This window comes from Engystomops pustulosus, chromosome 9, assembly GCF_040894005.1.
Source record: "Engystomops pustulosus chromosome 9, aEngPut4.maternal, whole genome shotgun sequence".
In the NCBI taxonomy this organism is placed as follows: domain Eukaryota; kingdom Metazoa; phylum Chordata; class Amphibia; order Anura; family Leptodactylidae; genus Engystomops; species Engystomops pustulosus.
The window spans coordinates 33,131,389-33,152,597 of record NC_092419.1 but is presented as its reverse complement, the minus strand read 5'-3'; the positions used below and the strand labels follow the sequence as shown (position 1 = coordinate 33,152,597).

Sequence of the window (21,209 nt, the reverse complement as noted above, 5' to 3'; positions counted from 1 at the left end):
TTAGGCCCCTTCCACATTAGCGTTTTTCACGTGCGAGTTCTGCGCGTGCTTTTGACGCACAGAACTTGCATTGCACTCTGTCCCATTGTTTCCAATGGGCCTTTCCTCATTTGCGTTGTTTTTCACGCACGTGCTTGCGTTTGTTTTGACGCGCGTCAAAATCGCAGCATGCTCTACTTTTGCGTTTCACACGCGTTTTTCCCGCCCCATTTAAGTCTATGGAGACGCATCAAAAATGCATTGCACTCGCAAGCATTGCAAGTGCAATGCGAGTGCAATGCGTTTTAAATGGATGGGTTGCTAGGTGACATGAATAATTCCCCTGCTCGAGATCCAGCATTTAATTAAAAAAACACAGTGAAGAACAGTGAAGAATAGAATAAAAACAGTGAACACAGTGAAGAATAGATTACAGATGTTCGGCACATCTGCTTACTTGTCGGGAGATACGCGCGGAACGGTGCGAACAAAATAGCATGTGAAGAACAATATATATGTGTGTAAAGAACACATTGCAGATGTTTCCATACATCTGCAATGTCTTCTTCACACATATATATTGTTCTTCACATACTATTTTGTTCGCACCGTTCCGCGCGTATCTCCCAACAAGTAAGCAGATGTGCCGAACATCTGTAATCTATTCTTCACTGTGTTCTGCACTGTGTTTTTCACTTAAATGATCCTGTGTTCACTGTGTTCACTGTTTTTATTCTAACTTGTCGGGAGATAATATACGCGCGGAACAGTGAAGAAAAGATTGTAGATGTTTGCATACATCTGCTAACTTATCAGAAGACATTCTTTTTCAATTAAATAAAACATTTTATTCCCGAACCATGGTCCCTTTGAAAAAGTCCCATTGACTTAAAAAACGCGCGTGAAAAACGCAAAAAAACGCGAACAACACGCGCGTGAAAAACGCAAAAACGCTAATGACTCCAAGGAAAAATGGAACAAAAACGCAGCCAAAAACGTCGGTTCTTCACGCATTGCACCCTGACGTGAAATGCAACGCTAGTGTGGAAGGGGCCTTAAAGTGTTCCTGGATGCCGCCCTCACAGTTGACTGGCTCAACCATCCATCAATCAACCCACACCTGAAAAAACGCAGCTCAGAAGCAAAACATACACCAAGCCAAAGGAATCAACTCTGCAAGATTAACAATCTCAGAACTCCAAAGCCAGAATCCATTCAGAGGGTTCTGACAAATATTTGATATCCCAATAATAGAGGGGTACAGATCTAGTACTAGTGAGGTAAAGGACATAACAACCCACAATATCAATCTATTTTCACTAGAAGGATAGTATATTTTTGGATGTGGGACCTACACTACAATAAAGCAAAGGAAAAAAATGTGTTAATCTCTTTTAATTGTTTTTTTTATACTAAAAGTTTGTAAATTTTGCTATTAAACCTATTTGCAATTGGAGTAAGATATTACTTCTTACTGTAGATAGATATCTTGATGAATAGTTTATATGCCAATTGCGTTAGTATCTACATTTTTTTTTTGCAAATATGTTTGCAGAATTTATGTGTTTATTTTTGTAAATGTATTTGTCTTCCATCATTTCCACAGATTGAAGATTTTGATTTGCCCTCCAATACCAAACCCTGGAAAAATATTCCAGCATGATTTCAATGAGGTAAGTGTTATTGCACAATCCTAATCCAATGTCAATCATTGATCATAGTGGTCAGAAAATTGGAGCCATTGAAATTCACTACTCGTTCCACAAAAAACAAGTCCTCACTAGGCTTCTCAACTAGAAAAATATGTTATGTGTTATATATCTTGTTATTCATGCCTCATGGAGAACGCTGCAAAATTTATGATATAAAAAGCTAGTAAATTTTAACCAAGTACCGTAATCCAAAATGGTGTCATTAAAATACACAACTTTCTTGCAAAACACAAGCCCCAGTTTGGCAACTTTGAGGGAAAAATTAAAAATGTATGGCAGTTGGCAAATAAAGATTTAGACATTATGGCCCAAAATAGACCAGTCACTAAGGGCTTATGGGGCTTTTATTTTCCATGTGCATTTGTTTTTTTCATGAGACAACTTTCTCATACTCGTTACTCCACGGGATAGGGTCTAACTTGCTGACCAGTGGGAGTCTCAGTGATGAGAACCCCACAGATCACGAAAACGAGGGGTCCGATGGGGTCCCACTTACCTCCGTCAGACCCCTCGTAGCTCCGTCAGACTAATGGAGCAGACGTCTGCGCATTAACGTTCTGCTCCATTTATCTCTTTGGAGCTGATAGAAATTGCTGAACGCCGCTCTCACCGCTCTCCGTCAGCTCTATAGAGATTAATGGAGCAGAACGGTCATGCGCGCCTGTCTGCTCCATCAGTCTGAGGAGCGACGAGGAGTCCGACTGGGGTACTTGGGACCCCATCGGACCCCTCGTTTTCGTGATCTGAGGGGGTCTCATTAGAGGCCCCCACTGATCAGCAAGTTAGGCAAGATAGGGCCTTACTTTTGTTTGAGGGAAAACCCCTTTAAGGGGAACCTGTCACCAGTCTGACAATAATATATATCACCAAACAGTTTTTAAAAGTTCTGCCATTTTCATTCCAAACAATAAATAAGATTATAGTTTATCTTGCTCTCTACCAACTTGTGTCCTTTTTCCCTGGGGCTCATTCAGCAAGAAGCAGATTCCCCCCTCCAGAAAACGCTTGTTATCCTGCACTTAAGAAAAAAACCTCCGTCCTCCCAGTCACTTCTTGCCCCTCTTCTTCCCCTTCTCGCTCATTGTAGCAAGTGAATCTCAAATCACGCCCTATCAGCACCTTCTCCTTCCAATAGCAGTGAAAATGGCCAGCGGACTCCACTGTATGTGCGCATGTCCAGAAGAAGGCAAGTGTAATATTCGTGAGAAGAGGAGAGACGAGGAGGGAGTAGGGAGGTGTTTTTATTAGAGTTCTAAATGACAATCGGTTTCAGGAGGAGAGGGGGCGGGGGATTCCCTGCCAACTTGTGTGCTGGTTTCCCAGGCGTGTTCAGCACCAAGTAGAGTAAAATTTTTGTCTACCAATTGAGCTAAAAATTGCAAAACATTTACAAAAACTATTTGTGGACATGCTGTTTATTGTCTGTGGGGACACAAGGGAGTGTAAAAAAGGGTGCCACTGAATTTGTCTCATAAGTATAGGGTACAGTTACAATTGTCTGTGTGGGATGATATGTATGGAGGTCCTCAGAGGCTTCTCATGGACCGGCTTGGTTGTAAAGCGAAATGAAAGACAAAGAAAAAAGAATTACAAGCAGTCCCCGTGTTACGTACAAGATGGGTTCCATAGGTTTGTTCTTAAGTTGAATTTGTATGCAAGTCGAAACTGTATATTTTATAATTGTAGCTCCAGACAAAAAATTTTTTTGCCCCAGTAACAATCGGAGTTTTCAAATTTTTTGCTGTAATGGGACCAAGGATTATCAATAAAGCTTCATTACAGACACCTTACAGCTGATCATTGCAGTCTGGGACTATAGTAACATCCAGAGAGCTTCACCAGAGGTCACATGGGGCAGAGGGATCAGTCTTTAATTAGGGGTTGTCTGGAAGTCGGGTGTCCTTAAGTAGGGGACCGCCTGTACCTTTTTATATTCTTTTTCTATGTATTTATTCCTTTAGTTTTGCAGTGCAACTATTTTCTTATACTTTAGTGGAAACATTTTTGAAAGTTTGCCAATTAAGTCTTTGCATCACCGTTTTCTGATATCTGTAACTTTTTATACTTTGGTGAAATTTTTTTGTGGGGACGGCCTGACATTTTCCTTGGTAATAAATTATGAAGTGTGTGAACTTTTGGTGAGTTTTAATCAAATTTATTATTTGTGACATTTTGGAAGTTATATTTTTCTTTCGGTGTTTACCATATGGGACCATTATTAGAAATTTTCTATTGTATAGGAATTTTAGGACTCTAAAAAATAATGTATAAATTTCTCTTATACATAATTCATAATATAATGAAACAACTATCACGAGTCCCATAATACTGTTTTTGTGTTCTCTTCTCAGAATTGGCTAAAGAGCAGAAGATCTGAAAACGTCTGTAATAAACCAAAAGAGGAGGAAATCAGTCCAGTGTCTCTGCTCGTAGCTTAGAAGTGTATTCATGTATCATATTCTGAAATTTTTCAGCTCTTTATTCATTTGGCGAAGGGGAAAACCTTTCAATGTTTTCGTACTTTCAGTCAAACCAGAAACGTATTAGCCAAATGATAGTCCAATCACTCAGGAAAGAGAAGGTCACTTGTGAAAAGCATCTGTATAGAAAAATGGACAATGCCAGACCCGATAAACGGTGTATCGAGTACCATATTAGTACCAGGCATCCCTTGTGTGGATTTCAATGGTGGGTAGTGTAAATATTCCCATAGCCGTGTTCTTGTATATACTAAAATGGGTCAAACATAGCATTGGAACCACTGGTAGGTAGAAGAAATGGCCTTGATATCATGACAACAATTTACTGTCACTAACTGACCAATCTTTTGGTTAATACCTACCAAGAATGGTCCGATAAAGGACAAGTAAGGACTTACTTGTAAGACTTGTATAGAAACTGTAGCACAAGTTGGGACCTGCAGTCCGAGAGGCCATGCTGACCTCATTCCTAAAGCCTCTGCAACAGGTGCATGAGCATTACAACTGGAGTGGGATCTGACCTACTAAATTATTTTAATACCATGTGGAATGGTAACAAATTCTTACGGGAAAGAATGTGAAGACAAACCAGCGGGGGAAAGGTCACCATGAATCCCGGTGATCAAATGGATGTTGCATTATTACATATCAAAGACTTGAAAACAATTTCAAGGCAGCGGTGGTCGTCAATCTGTGAAATATGTTAAGGAAACGTTTGATGAACAATCTCATGGATCACCTGGGGGATGTCCCTTAGACTCCCTACCACAGCTTTCACGACTAGAAGGATCTGCTGCTGCCGGCTTGCAGTGTGTTCCAGATGTCACAGGACACTTTTCTAAGGCGGTTATAAACTCATTGGGGGAGATTTATCACTGACTTTTTTACGTAAAAATCAAAGTGTTTGCGCCAGTATTGTGTCGCGGATGGACTATGCCCTGCGTACCACAAAATTTTGCACCTAAAGCGGCATTCCGGTGCACATTCGGAGCGCACACCGCATTTACCATGCAGTGTCCGACAGAATTGTGTAGCAAGCCCCATGTTAAAGGTGCACCAAAAATTTTATGCACTCTGTCGGGGCAGTGCAGGGGGCACCAGATTCATGAAGACCATGTGCCACAATCCATAAATCTGGCACTGTTTTTTTAATAAATGTGGGCTAAGGTCTTTTTGTATACGTGTGGCGTTGTTTGGGCACAGTTGTGGTACAAATGCTGTTTTGTGACTCTCCATTGAGTCTAGGACAGAGGACAAAGTCACTTTGACACAGACCCTGCTTGCACACAATGGGGCACATTTACTTGCCTGTCCGAGGAGTTCACCCAAAGTGAATTGTAATGTACAGCTGCCGCGATTCACCAAGATTATGCTCCCGATATCCTAGATGTGTCAATTCCCCACTCAGGACCGCCGGAGTTCACCATCTTCTTGTATGTAAGTGCTTGATCTTGCGACACAATTTGAAAGTTCGCTCAGTCCGAATCAGTTGGATTGTCCAACGGCCCGTCCCCCAATTTCTGTCACATGAAAGTCAGCGCAGCTGCGCCACAACCTGATCGCGTGCATCCCAATCCCCTGTTAAATACCTGTCCCAGCGGCGCAAATCCCGAAAAAGTTCGACAGAAATACAATCCGCGGACCCTTAGTAAATAGGCCCCATTGCGTTGAAATTTCCTAGCCAAGTTTTCTCAATAGGACTGAACCTACAGTTTGTATTGCGGACTTTTTGTTTAGGTGCAAGTTTGGGTGTAGATTGACTCCAGCAACTGTCCCCAACACCCCACACAGCATAAGAACACTGCCAACAAATTCTGTTCCATAAAATGCGCCAGTACACTCTTACCTTACTGTATGTTATATATTGCCTGAATCTCTCTGCAAATCCTTGCCTTTCCGAATAATTTTCTGATACCACTCAGCTTTTCCATGTCTTTATACAAATAGACTAGATGTGGCTGCATGGAAGGAGCCGAGATTTCAGCTATGGACTGTTATTTTTCTAAATGCTTCACCATTACAGGGTAAAAATTTTGTTGTGTGTCAGTCTGGAATTGACACGACTATCAGTTTGGGCAACATAACCAACACCCTTTAAGGAAAGTATTCAGAAACATTCATAACAAGTCTACATTTTTTGTTTTATGTTACCCCTTTAACATCTTACAAAACAATAAATGAATCCCTATTATTTTACAACGTTTGCACCTCGTGCAGACTGCCCTGTATTAATATTATTACTGCAAGAAAATAATTCATGATGTGTAATCTGTCACTAATGCAGGATGTAGATACATCAGACAGTGGTTTTTCCAATCTTCAAATTCCCAGCATCAGGAGAAGGTTGTCCCGACCTTGAGACCTTCAGTGACAGATCATTATGTTGTTGCAGAGTTACTTGTGATGGGAACAGAGCAACAATAAAAGATAGGACATTAAAGCAAATGCTGCTCAAGGATCAGACACAAATTCATGAAAACAAATGTGTCCTGTAGTTTATAGGAATAGAAGGGATCAGAAGACACAGACTCAGGGAAGATGCAAACAACGATCGGACGTGGGCCATCCGTTTGTCTAAACAGACGGCACACATTGTACTAAATGCAATGCTACATGTTATTGTGATGGACGTGCGACCAATCCGTTAAGAAGTAGAGCTTGTCCTTGTTTGCTTCAAATATTTTTGCAGAGATTAAACATAAGTTGTCTTTTGTTGATGGTGGTTTTATCATTCATACTTAAACTGCAGAGATCGACAGAACAGGGAACCGCCAGCCCCCTGATCTGCCCTACACACAGTGGCGTAACTACCCCCGTAGCAGCCGTAGCGGTTGCTACGGGGCCCGTGAGGTTCAGGGGCCCGGGGATGCACGCTCCCTGCAGTGCTTTGCCACGGCCTGGGGTAAGTGGTCCGGGGCTGCAGTGCCGGATCGTGCCCCCGGGCCCCTCCCTCTCTGTGTATCTACACGTCTCCTGAGCCCGCCCGCCTCTTTCCGGGATCCCTGCCTGCTCATATCCTTGACCCGCCCCCCAGCCACCTCTCTGACCCGCCCCCCTCATCTCCCTGACCTGCCCGCTCATCAGCCTGCAGGGCGGCACAGTTGATTCTCCGCCCCCCCTTCCCCCGCTCGGCCCCCACCCATATATATGTATATGTGTATATGTGTATATATTGTCTATATACTGTGTATATGTGTATATATTGTCTATATACTGTGTATATGTGTATATATTGCATATATACTGTGTATATGTGTATATACTGTGTATGTGTGTATATACTGTGTATATGTGTATATATTGTATATATACTGTGTATATGTGTGTATATACTGTGTATGTGTGTATATACTGTGTATATGTGTATATATTGTATATATACTGTGTATATGTGTATATATTGTATATATACTGTGTATATGTGTATATATTGTATATATACTGTGTATATGTGTATATATTGTATATATACTGTGTATATGTGTATATATTGCATATATACTGTGTATATGTGTGTATATGTGTATATATTGTATATATACTGTGTATATGTGTGTATATGTGTATATATTGTATATATACTGTGTATATGTGTGTATATACTGTGTATATGTGTGTATATACTGTGTATGTGTGTATATATTGTATATATACTGTGTATATGTGTGTATATACTGTGTATATGTGTATATATTGTATATATACTGTGTATATGTGTGTATATACTGTGTATATGTGTATATATTGTATATATACTGTGAATATGTGTGTATATACTGTGTATATGTGTATATATTGTATATATACTGTGTATACATAAATATATATATATATATATATATATATATATATATAAATCCTATGTATATATGCATCTACTATGTATACATGTATATACTGTGTATAAATGCATTGAAGCAAATACTGTATTTTTACATGCATGTATTTATATTAGCATATATATATATGATGTGTGTTTTTGTATGTGGTAAGTATGTATGCTGTATATACTGAATGTATGTTTATATTCTGTATGTATAGCAGCATGTGTGTATATGGTGTTTTTATCCTGCATGTATGTGTATATATGGTCAGTGTATACTGTATTTGTGTATGTATGTATATATATATATATTTGTGTGTGTATTGTAAATGTATTATATGTATATAATGTGTATATTGTATGAGTTTGTATATACTCTGTGTATTAGTGTATAAATGTATATGAGTGTATAAATGTGTGTATAAGTGAATGCTTGTATGTATAAGGGTGTGAGTATACGAGAGTAGAACTTTATGTGTGTATATAAAGGTGTGTATATATCAGTGTATAAATGTGTGTAATTGTATAAACATGTCTGTATAGGGGTACCTTTCCAAGAACATATGGGGGACGTATATCTGGCCGCAGATTTGCTGCCGGATATACTTCCCCCATAAGCTTCTATACGCCAGGGCTCGGCACGGTGAGCACAACGAGTACTCACTGTTTTGAGCAAAAGAGATAGAGCGTGCTCTATCTATGGCCGTAAGAACGGCCATGCGGCTCTATTCTCTATGGAGAGGGGAGGGGTGAGCCGCGCTCACCTCTCCTCCTCTCCAGCGCGCCCGACGTGTGCCTGCCATATATATATATTTTAAGGGGTAGGGGGGCCCCATGCAGAAATCTGCTATGGGGCCCAGCCTCTCCTAGTTACGCCCCTGCCTACACAGGATGTTATGCTGCATAAAATGCTGAAGATTAGTCTGCATTTTAATGGTGACAGGTTCCCTTAAAGGAAATCTACCATTAAAATCCATCATGATAAACCTGGGACACTGGCCTCCTTCCTTCTAAAACCAACATGTCAAATTATGCTAATGAGCCCGAAAGGCTCTGGGGGAATGACCAGAGATCCTCAGTGCTGTAGCTTCACAGGCTATTACAATAGCATCATTTTACAAGTTTATTTTAAAAGGAAGGAGGCCATGGATAACAAATATAAGACGATTATCACAGGTTCTATGAGTTAATGTCCCTGGTTTACAAAGCTTGATTTTGACAGTAAATTTCCTTTAAAATATACTTTTCAATGTAGTGCTCTTACCTTTACAGGGCTTCAAAACCACTTCACAACACCTAACAGTAGTACATACTGTATGTAGCCCTCTACTGTAGTACTGTATAAATTATATGATATATACAGTATATATCATATATATTGCTCCAGCTGCTTCAAAGCTAGTTGTATGTTTGTAAAATTTAAAGGGAACCTGTTAATTAAACTAATCCACAATGACCAAACAGATCTTTAAAAACTGCTATTTTACAACTGTACAACTATCCCTATATTGTTATAGCCCATGCCTGAAAAGAGTCCTTTTGTAAAGTTGACTTTCTGCATATTCTGGTTCTTATAGCTCAGCTGTGCTTTCAGCATCCTGACTGACAAGTCCAGTGAATTCAGCTCTGCTACATCATTAGCAGGGGCCACAACAATATGAGTGACTTTGAAAGGACCTTTTCTAACTGTAAGACATTAAACAATATAACTACAACTTAACGTGCACTTAAAGAGTTACATTTACACTCTCTTCTTAACTGCCAACCCCTGAAACATTCTCTTTCTCAAGAAGAATAACAAAGCTTGGCAGGATACCTCGGGGGTTACTCCAAAATTGGCCCTGTACTTTTCGGATTAAAGTAAATGTGCACATTTCAACACAACTTTATTTTCAAATCCAAAATATACAATTCCATAAATTCTAAAATGCTACCTGCAGGAAAGGGTTCTTTTGAACACAGATTTATAATTATAGGGGATGAAAAAAAAGCTATTTCAAAAACAGCCAAAGCCCTGTTCACACTCGAGACGGGGTTTTCCATTACCCTCTGTTTTAGAAGGGCTTAAGTAGTACTAAAAATGAAAGGTGAGAGGAAGAATTTCTGTACCCCTCCTGTTCCCATACGCAATCGCACCTTCTGTTAATAAAAAAAAGGATGCGGGCCGCTGCACTTGTTCCGCTATTAATAATGTAATGCATAACTGATCCTACCAAACACAGGTGTGAACTTGGTCTTACAATAGCTTGAAATAACATACTCTACTTACAGATCATCCATTTCTCTGGTTTCACCCTTAGTCTCCTACTGGTCCCTACATAGGGATGTGACCACTATCTATAGCAGTGGTGGCGAACCTATGGCACAGGTGCCAGAGGTGGAACGCAGAGCCCTCTCTGTTGGCACCCAGGCCATTACCAGAGAGAACTCAAGGTATCTACTTGCACTCCTAGGCAGCCCAGGACCTGTCATGCTCAATGCTATTTTAAAGCTTTGATCTAAAGCTTTTAGATCTAGATAATCATTGTAGCTTCTTCTTCAGGCTCAAAAATTCTTCCTGTTCAGCAGACCTTGAATTTGTCCTCCTATCTACTGTATTGGGGTCTTCAGGACACTGATACGATTGGAAGCTACAACGACAGTCAGGGAGCAATAAGTTAGTGACTAAATTGGCGTGTTGGCACTATGTCACAAATAAGTGGGTTTGGGTTGTAGTTTGGGCACTTGGTCTCTAAAAGGTTTGCCATCACTGATCTATAGCATTGGAAGAGGCCACATGCCTATGTCAGTAGGGAGCAGGATAAGACAGATTTTAAACATGGCCATTATAGGACCTTAAGGATGAGGATGGAAAAATAAGTAGAAAATTTCTAAGGCTGACTTCAGATCAACATTGCCTGTTCCCATTCTGTTCTGTTATAGGAGCAAAGTGATGGAGGCTAAATACTGATAAGGACCCAAGAGCTTCAGTTTTGTTTGGTACCTGCTTCACTGAACATTGAAATCCATGATGACATATATTAAAACCTCAGTTTCTATCAGTATTTAGTTTTCATTGTTCTGCTATTATAACAATGATATACACTCACCGGCCACTTTATTAGGTACACCATGCTAGTAACGGGTTGGACCCCCTTTTGCCTTCAGAACTGCCTCAATTCTTCGTGGCATAGATTCAACAAGGTGCTGGAAGCATTCCTCAGAGATTTTGGTCCATATTGACATGATGGCATCACACTGTTGCCGCAGATTTGTCGGCTGCACATCCATGATGCGAATCTCCCATTCCACCACATCCCAAAGATGCTCTATTGGATTGAGATCTGGTGACTGTGGAGGCCATTTGAGTACAGTGAACTCATTGTCATGTTCAAGAAACCAGTCTGAGATGATTCCAGCTTTATGACATGGCGCATTATCCTGCTGAAAGTAGCCATCAGATGTTGGGTACATTGTGGTCATAAAGGGATGGACATGGTCAGCAACAATACTCAGGTAGGCTGTGGCATTGCAACGATGCTCAATTGGTACCAAGGGGCCCAAAGAGTGCCAAGAAAATATTCCCCACACCATGACACCACCACCAGCCTGAACCGTTGATACAAGGCAGGATGGATCCATGCTTTCATGTTGTTGACGCCAAATTCTGACCCTACCATCCGAATGTCGCAGTAGAAATCGAGACTCATCAGACCAGGCAACGTTTTTCCAATCTTCTACTGTCCAATTTCGATGAGCTTTCGATGAATTGTAGCCTCAGTTTCCTGTTCTTAGCTGAAAGGAATGGCACCCGATGTGGTCTTCTGCTGCTGTAGCCCATCTGCCACAAAGTTCGACGTACTGTGCGTTCAGAGATGCTCTTCTGCCTACTTTGGTTGTAACGGGTGGAGATTTGAGTCACTGTTGCCTTTCTATCAGCTCGAACCAGTCTGCCCATTCTCCTCTGACCTCTGGCATCAACAAGGCATTTCCGCCCACAGAACTGCCGCTCACTGGATGTTTTTTCTTTTTCGGACCATTCTCTGTAAACCCTAGAGATGGTTGTGCGTGAAAATCCCAGTAGATCAGCAGTTTCTTTAATACTCAGATCAGCCCTTCTGGCACTCAAATCACCTTTCTTCCCCATACTGATGCTCGGTTTGAACTGCAGGAGATTGTCTCGACCATGTCTACATGCCTAAATGCACTGAGTTGCCGCCATGTGATTGGCTGATTAGAAATTAAGTGCTAATGAGCAGTTGGACAGGTGTACCTAATAAAGTGGCCGGTGAGTGTAAGCAGTTTTGTAAGTAATTTTTCCTGGCTGTTCAACACCATTAATGCTTCAGGTAACTTATAAGCACCACAACAAATTAAAAATATATAACAATTATCATCTTCTCATTCAACTCTGTAAAAAAATAATTCAATAATTCAAATAGTTTATTGCACCAGGAAGCAGATTTTATGTTAAATGCTACTTCTTTTTTGCTAAATAAATAAAGACACACAAAAACATTCAACTGCTCTGCTCACTCCCGACAGCAGACGGCTCGCTCGGCTCACTCCCGGCAGCGGACGGCTCGCTCGGCTCACTCCCGGCAGCGGACGGCTCGCTCGGCTCACTCCCGGCAGCGGACTGCTCGCTCGGCTAACTCCCGGCAGCGCACTGTTCGCTCGGCTCACTCCCGGCAGCGCACTGCTCGCTCAGCTCACTCCCGGCAGCGCACTGCTCGCTCTGCTCACTCCCGACAGCGGACTGCTCGCTCTGCTCACTCCCGACAGCGGACTGCTCGCTCTGCTCACTCCCGACAGCGGACTGCTCGCTCTGCTCACTCCCGACAGCGGACTGCTCGCTCTGCTCACTCCCGACAGCGGACTGCTCGCTCTGCTCACTCCCGACAGCGGACTGCTCGCTCTGCTCACTCCCGACAGCGGACTGCTCGCTCTGCTCACTCCCGACAGCGGACTGCTCACTCTGCTCACTCCCGACAGCGGACTGCTCGCTCTGCTCACTCCCGACAGCGGACTGCACCAATTGCTTTGATAGCGGTATGCTATGTTTACTCCTAAAAGTGGACTTCTGTGCTCACATTTGCATGGTGAAAACTTTCCCTGCATACTACCCAAACTTTGTTGGGATATTACCTGATAAGTAAACAATTCTTAAAGAAACTCTTTAAAAGAGTGATCTTGAGTAAACTTAATAAAGCCCCAATTCTCCGGATTCTTCCTCTGTCTTCCATATCTGAGTGCTTTACTGTAAATAAGGAATCCCAAGCTTCTGCGTTCTCATTTGACACAGTTCACAAAGCAATCTGTCATGATGCCTGTGTTTAAAGTTCAGCTGTCATAAGGTATAAACAAAAGTACGGGAATAGAATTTGTTCACGGTTTCCACTTGAGGTCCTGTTCCACTTGAGAAGACGATGGTTGCGTGTCTAGTAACGACACCAGACTGACTTCCTCTTTCTTGGGCTCGTTGTAGACGGGTTTTCCATACTGCAGCCACTGCTGTTAAAAAAGTAAAAGGAATAAACATTTTAATGTAAGATAATATACCAATATAAATTTATATATTATATCTATAATAGTGGGTGCATAAAACATGTACAAAGCATACAAAGCAGGAAGAGGAAGTTGTTATTCATCTGTGGCCTTCCCTTTTCCCTCAAAAGGCAAATTTCATATTAAAATTTGGCCACATAATGCGTCAACATCACTGAAGGATTAGTCAATGGTGCGAGTCTTATCTGTTATGACATTAATGAGGTAATATCAACCAACGTCTACAAACATTGGCCATTCAGAGTTTCAGCCTCCATTTGGCAATGGCCAAACATGGATTTGTGTTTATCACGTTTATATGCCTTACCCTAATATCTAAAATTGATATAAATCCCTTTTTTATACACCATCTGACAAATCCAATTCCTTTTGTAGTCCTTTTTTGAGAACTGTAGCTAATGAATTACTACTAGGGGGGTACATAAAACAGACATTACCCCCAGCCAAAAGCAAAATGAAGTTGCAATGAAATTTTCCATTAGATCCATAAAAATAACTTTTGTGGCAGGGTTTTGATACATTTCTTAATAGAAAGTGATAATTCAAGCAGTACTTTTGGTGAATTAAACATTTTGGGGGGATTTTAACTAATTTTGTATAGAATATTGGTCCTATATGTAAAGAGTCAAAAATGTTATCTCATGGTATTGTTTTATTTAGCACACAGTGGGATGGGAGAAGGGTTCCTGCACATGGTAACAGCCTGTGAAACTAGAGCAGGGCGGTGCGCTGTTAACCCCCCACAGCCCTCCTGGTTCATTAGCATAATTTTAAAATATGATTTTACAATTAAGGAGGCCATGTACAATACTGTGGCACTACTGTGCCTTGACATGCACGATCTTAGTGAATCGCGGCAGGTTGTATTATCGTCGGACAATGCACTTTCCGTGAACTCCAGTGGACGGGTAAGTAAATGAGTATAGTGGTTATGGAAAGTATTGGGACCCCTTTTAAATGTTTCACTGCAGTCAATTGGTCAAATCAAAAAAGTTTTTTTTTGCTCATTAATGAACACTCTGCCCTTACCTTGACAGAAAAAAACTGAACTGTAGATATTTTTTGCTAATTTATTAAACAAAAAAAAAACCTGAAATATCACATGATCATAAGCATGCGACTTTGATGGTAGATTTCCTAGTATAATTTTACCATGTACATGAAGGGGAAAGCTTATTGTAATACAAGAAGATCTTAAGATGCCTTAATGTTTACCTAAATTTCTCCCGAAATATCAATTTTCATTACAAAGTGAGCTTAATGATAATTGATAAACTTAGATCTACAGATGGTAAAAAAGTTGGTGCAATTCAAGATGGTGTTGTCTAAGCATACACTGGGACTCATTTACTAAGGGTCGCGCTTCTCATTTTCGTCAGACCGTGCGCCTTTTTACACGGTTTTGACAGGTATTTAACAGGTGTCTGCGCTGGGATTGTGTCACACGCGATCCTCTTTTGGCGCACGCTGCGCTTGCTTCCATGCACAAATTGGGGGACGTGCCATCGGACGATCCGACTGAGCGTGGGATTTAACTTTCAAATTGTGTCGCAAGCCCAAGCACTTACATGCATCAGGAAGAAGAAGGTGAACTCCGGCGGACCTGAGCGGGGAAGCGACACATGCAGGATATCGGGCGCACGATCTTAGTGTGCACTTTCGGTGAACTCCAGCGTACGGGTAAGTAAATGAGCCCCACTATGTCTAAATATTAGCCTGGATTAGTAAATCTGCCTGATTGTGTTAGTAATCACAGCTCTTCCTGTGTGACACATGATTCCATTGTAGACAGGAAGCTTATAAACAGAACAGGGGGAATAGATGTACAGAGAGATACTTTTGTAGTCTTATTTTATACTATTTGCAGCCACTTTTAGTTGGAGAACATTTTTACAGACAGTAAAGATATTTAACCCCTTAAGGACGCAGGGTTTTTTTGCTCATTTCTCCCTCTCCACCTTCAAAAATCCATAACTTTATCATTTTTACATGTACAGAGCTGTGTGAGGGCTTATTTTGTGCGTAGCAAATGTTACTTTCCCGTGGTGTTATTTATTATTCCATGCCGTGTACTGCGAAGCAGGAAAAAAATTCCAAGTGTGGAAAAATAACGCATGTGCGTCACGTTCTTGTGGGCTCAGTTTTTACGACTTTCACTCTGCGCTCCAAATAACACCTCTACTTAATTCTTTGGTTCGGTACGATCACGGTGATACCAAATTTATACAGGGTATATCGCGTGTTAATAGATTTTCAAAAATTAAACATATGTGTACGAAAAAGGAAAAAAAAAATTGCCATCTTCTGACGCTAATAACTTCATACTTTTAGTGTATGGAGCTGTGTGAGGGGTCATTTTTTGCAAAATGAGTCAAAGTTTTAATTGCTACCATTTTGAGGACTGTGCAACATTTTGATCACTTTTCATTACATTTTTTATGTCATGTAAAAATGTGTAAAAGTAGCATTTCGGCCTTTTGGGCGCCATTTCCCGTTTCGGAGGTCACCGCTGGTTATAACCGTTTTTATATTTTGATAGATCGGGCATTTTGGGACGCGGCGATGCCTAATGTGTCTGTGATTTTTACTGTTTATTATATTTTATATCAGTTCTAGGGAAAGGGGGGTGATTTGAATTTTTAATATTTTATTAATTTTTTACATTTTTTAAACTTTTTTTTTTCTTTTTTTTTCACTATTTCTTAGACCTTCTAGGGTACATTAAGCCTAGATGGTCAGATCGTTCCTACCATATACTGCAATACTACTGTATTGCAGTATATGGCATTTCTGCACAGTATGCGTTATAATGAGCCACTGGCTCATTGTAACGAATCTGCAGAAGCCATTCAGCCTCGGGTCAAACGAAGAAGCGAGGCTGTCATGACAACAGATTGCCACCCCCCGATGGCGCCCATGCGCCGCCATGCTTTCAGTGCCGCCTTAGGAGAGGTTAACACCCGCGGTGATAGTGATGGGTCTTTGCTGCAATATGCAGCAAAGCCCATCTCTGTATGAAGAGGGCTCAGCCCGTGAGCCCTCTTCATACACCCTTCATAGCTCTGCGGCGGATATATCCGTCGCAGAGCGTGAAGGGTTAATTGAACGTTGAGGCATGTTAAGTGACACTGTACACCAATTTTGGTCTTTCAATTAATGGCTGGTCCCAGATGAATTGAATGCATGGAAGGGGAATTTGCGGAATGACCTAGGGAAAAAAATGCGGCTTATTTGTTCTTGTAGTTATTAATGCGATGTGCTATGGCCACTTGCCAATGGTCAAGTACATGCAGATGTTTTTGTCTTCAAATAATTTGTTCCAATCAAAGAATTAAAAGGATGTTAAAGCATTAGAGCCAAGAAGACTAACATCCACATACTTACATTCAGCCCAACCATAACTAATCACCTGCATGTAAACATCATAAGAATTTTATCGCAGCGCAGATATTTCACATGGCGAGAGGGAATTATAGAGCAAGTATTTCCTGCTTTACTTATGAACTTAGTGGGGAAGAATTATCAGTAGTGTCTGAGGTAAAACCAATCTGAGGTGGAAACCAATCAGAGCTCAGCTTTACTTCTATAAACAGCTGCGGGGAAAATGTAAGCTGAGCTCTGATTGGTTGCCTTGGGCAACAAGATCAGCTTTACCTCAGACAATTCTAACTCTCCCCTCAAGTCTTTGGAGTTTAACAATAGGGAGCCCAATAAAAATCAGTTTATGTCTTTACATTATTAAGCAATATACATTGGAGGCAGTCTGGGTATAACCATGGCACTTTAATTATTAATCATGCATATGTTCAGGTGGTCGCCAAGCAAAAGGCACTACCGTATTTTTCGGACTATAAGGCGCACAAAAAATCCTTTGATTTTTCTCAGAAATCAAAGGTGCGCCTTATATCTGAACCGCACTTACAGACAACAGCTGTCTTGAACTGTGCACAGGTCTGCCACCTGCTGGTCATTCATCCTTATAATCCAGTGCAACATATATATGAACCTAGACGTTTTAGCAGGCATTTACTGAAGGTGCGCCTTATAATCCAGTGTGCCTTATAGTCCGAAAAATACGGTACTTAAAGAGAACCTACCACCACGAATCTACCTATAAAGGTAGATCGGGTGGTAGGTGGATGTAAGGGACGTGAGAATGGCTCTTTTTAGAGCTAATCCTTGCGTCCCCGCTAACTTTTGGTACACTTCATTGAGCTAATATGTAAATTTCGTTATTCGGCTACTGGGGCGTGGAGTAGCCGAGCACGAGGCTACACAGCGCGGCTACTCCACGCCCCATACTCCTCCTACCCTGTTGTGTGCGGCGCGCAGCTCCTCGTAGCTGCGCGCCCTCGTCCGACAAGCCGGCTACTGCGCATGCGCAGTAGCTCCGGCCTCGGAGCTGGGACGCAACAGGGTAGGAGGAGTAATGTGGCTACTGGGGCGTGGAGTAGCCACGCTGTGTAGCCTCGTGCCGGCTACTCCATGCCCCAGTAGCCACATAATGAAATTTACATATTAGGTCAATAAAGTTTCCCAAAAGTTAGCGGGGACGTGAGGATTAGCTCTAAAAAGAGCTCTCCTCACGTCCCTTACATCCACCTACCACCCGATCTACCTTTATAGGTAGAATCGTGGTGGTAGGTTCCCTTTAAGATTGTCTTTGGAGGCCATCTTTGCAGAGGTACACTCTTAAAGGTCATGTATGGTCCACTAAGAAGTCTGGGCATAGAATATGCAAATACACACTATCATAGTATAGAAGTCCATCAAGCCCAACCTTTAAGGGTCCAGGGAAAAAGGAAAATATAAATATTTGTATACACTGTTACACACAGACCTGTCCGAGTAGCTGCGGACCACATGGGGGAAGTACATGGCAGGTATTAGAGATGAGAGATCCCTAGTCTTCCTGCTGTCCCCTCTCCCCGGACATTTCTTATCTGAGCTGTCGATTCATGCAGTGTACTGTATACCGTGGAAAATGTGAATTGTTATATACGTATTATGTTGTACAATGTGCATCATAATATGTATATCCTCAATTCTTAAGTGTGTCAGGTTGGGTACCGGGGCCCCCAACACTCCGGGCCCCGTAGCAAATGCTATTGCTGCTACTGCTTTAAATACACCCCTGGTCTCCGTGTAATCGTAACTGGTGGTCATCTCCAGAATGTGCAAATTTTATTGAATATTATAACAGTAAAAATCTGGGCAAAGACAAATATTTAGATCCTCTCACCAATGATCTGTATCACCAAACAACAGAAAACTAGGAAAACCAATATTTACCGGAAAATCTCTTGATATAACTTTACCAGGGTCTGGTATTCGGGGGCAAATTAGGATCAGCAATCTAAAAAAAAATGGAAAATATGAGTTTTAAAGAGAAAACTGATATAACTTCTATATTTTAAAATGGTGTTAATGGAGCCTAGAGCCCCTCAGGCTCATTTGCAAACAGTCCTTCATCCAGGTGGTAGATGTACTTTAAAGCTCCTTGGCCCAAATACAAGAAAACCTAAAACCTATCCATAAGATAGGTGATTAGTAGTTAATAGGTGGGGATGTAACTAATGGCAGCCCATGCAAATAAGCAGAGTTACGCAGGAATAGAGAGTTGCTACAGAAAGTAGACAGCTCCGTCCATAATGCACTGGCTGCTTGGAAGTAGCAGCTATAATTCACTTTTATAAGAGCTTTGTCTAAACTGCCCCCATGATTATAATACATGATGAAAATCTAAAATGTGGTGGCATGTTGATAAGTTTGGGTGTTGCATTCCCACATGCATTCGTGTTGTATCCTACATCTAATATATAAAGCTGAGTGTATGTATGTGTGTATCTGCAAATTTTGCACAGCCGCTTTCTGTGACTCAGGGAACGTCATTGACTAGGTTTTTAACCCAAAATTTTAACCCTGCGCTATCCAAAATAAACTTATTAACCACCATATGCAGGAGCAATTGTCTGTTGCTGCTGAAGCTGAGCCGTGATTGGTTGCCGTTTTGCCACAGGTCATTAATATGAGCTCTGAGCTTTGCTTGGTTACTATAGGCACTGAGTATAAGACAACTTATGTGTGAGGTAAGATGCATAGGGATACAGAGATAGGGGGAGATTTATCAGAAATGTCTGAAGTAAAACTGTTCCAGTTGCCCATGGAAACAAATCAGAGTTCAGCTGTAATTTTATAAACAGCTGTGGGAAAATAAAACTTGAGCTCTAATTGGTGGCCTGTGGGCAGCTAGAACAGTTCTGCTCCTAGACACTTCTGATAAATCCCCCCTTAGACAAAGTGACAGTGAGAGACAAATACAGAGACTGTCAAAGACAGACAGAGACAGTGTCAGAGAAACCTGGAGGAGTCAGAGACAGAGATTTACAGAGACACACAGACAGCCAGAGACACACAGACAGCCAGAGACACACAGACAGCCAGAGACACACAGACAGCCAGAGACACAGACACACAGACAGCCAGAGACAGAGACACGGACAGAGACACACCACCAGTCAGTGACAGAGCGGGTCTGTGCCAGAGTTAGTCAGAGACAGACAGACACAGACAGATACAGTCAGAGACATTCAGAGACACTCAGAGACAGAAACATTTGGAGAGAGTCAAAGAGAGAGAGATAGATCCAAATAAAATATTTTTGTTAACCCATTCTATTTTGTTTTAGCTAAGAGAAGTTATTTACTACTAACTACAGATAGTTAATCATAAAGAAGCCCAAAAATTACTTAAAGAATATAAAAGAATATTAAAGAAACAACCTTATAAATCTAATACATCTACAAATATGGAAATGTTACTTTCTTTGTGTTTGACCCTTAAAGTTTGTTAATTTAAAAAAAATGTAAAATACAAAAAAGAAGCCCTATGGATCAAAATAACTTTACCTTCTCATGTTGATAAGTAAAAGTATCGTAGCCACGATGATTACCAATGAAACCAGGAGTAGGATCACTATAAGTGTTATTCTCCCTCCCGTCACAGCTAGAAAATAAGAAATGACTGAATCAGACATCTGTAATAGATGCAATAGACAACAATGCAATGTATACAAAACTCAGTATTGAAATAACAGAAACCATAACTAATTGGTAAATGACCGCGTAGGGACCCTGATTCTGACTATTCACTGTTAAAGTGACTCAAAATTAAATGTTACATTTTATTTTTCTCCACTATTAATATAAGATGCAAAATGGAAGGTCCATTCTCTTCCAGGGTCTGCAAACTGCAAACCTTCAGTTCACCTTCCAATTCAATTTTCCATTATGATCTCTTTAAAGGAAATGTACCATCAAAATCAAGCATGGATAAACCAGGGAAACTTACATGTTATCCATTGCCTCCTTCTTTCTAAAATCAACATTTAACATTATGCTAATGAGCCACAAGGGCTACCGGGGCTGTTCCCAGAGGCCATTCATTCTCCGCTCCTTCAGCACTTCTCTTCCTCTACCTGATGTAATCTCACTGCAGTTTCAGCACAAATTTGGATGGGGGAAATTGCTTCTTGATACTGCAACACGATGTGAATCTGCAGCACAGAGGGGCTCTGGGAACTGCCCCAGTAGCACCTTGTGCTCATTAGCATAATTTTAAAAGTTGATTTTAGAAGGAGGGAGGCAAAGCATAACAAATATAAGAAGA

General features: G+C 41.1%; 2 protein-coding genes across 4 annotated transcripts in view; one reads left to right on the top strand and one right to left on the bottom strand.

Moving 5' to 3' along the window:
• Window positions 1-5,061, top strand: part of LOC140076959 (interleukin-13 receptor subunit alpha-1-like) — a 62,238-nt gene extending 57,177 nt beyond the window's left edge. For both annotated transcript variants that reach the window (XM_072123770.1, XM_072123771.1), the window contains exons 10-11: window positions 1,586-1,652; window positions 4,043-5,061. In XM_072123770.1, the coding sequence (XP_071979871.1) occupies window positions 1,586-1,652; window positions 4,043-4,129 (154 nt within the window). In that variant the 3' untranslated portion in view covers window positions 4,130-5,061. The remainder of the gene's footprint in view (window positions 1-1,585; window positions 1,653-4,042) is intronic.
• A 6,581-nt stretch (window positions 5,062-11,642) lies between these two features.
• The window catches only part of LOC140076857 (interleukin-13 receptor subunit alpha-1-like), a 39,094-nt gene continuing 29,527 nt past the window's right edge, over window positions 11,643-21,209 (bottom strand). For both annotated transcript variants that reach the window (XM_072123613.1, XM_072123611.1), the window contains exons 9-11: window positions 20,450-20,546; window positions 18,834-18,897; window positions 11,643-13,487 (exon numbers count right to left, since the gene is read on the bottom strand). In XM_072123613.1, coding sequence (XP_071979714.1) covers window positions 13,362-13,487; window positions 18,834-18,897; window positions 20,450-20,546 — 287 coding nt within the window. In that variant the 3' untranslated portion in view covers window positions 11,643-13,361. The remainder of the gene's footprint in view (window positions 13,488-18,833; window positions 18,898-20,449; window positions 20,547-21,209) is intronic.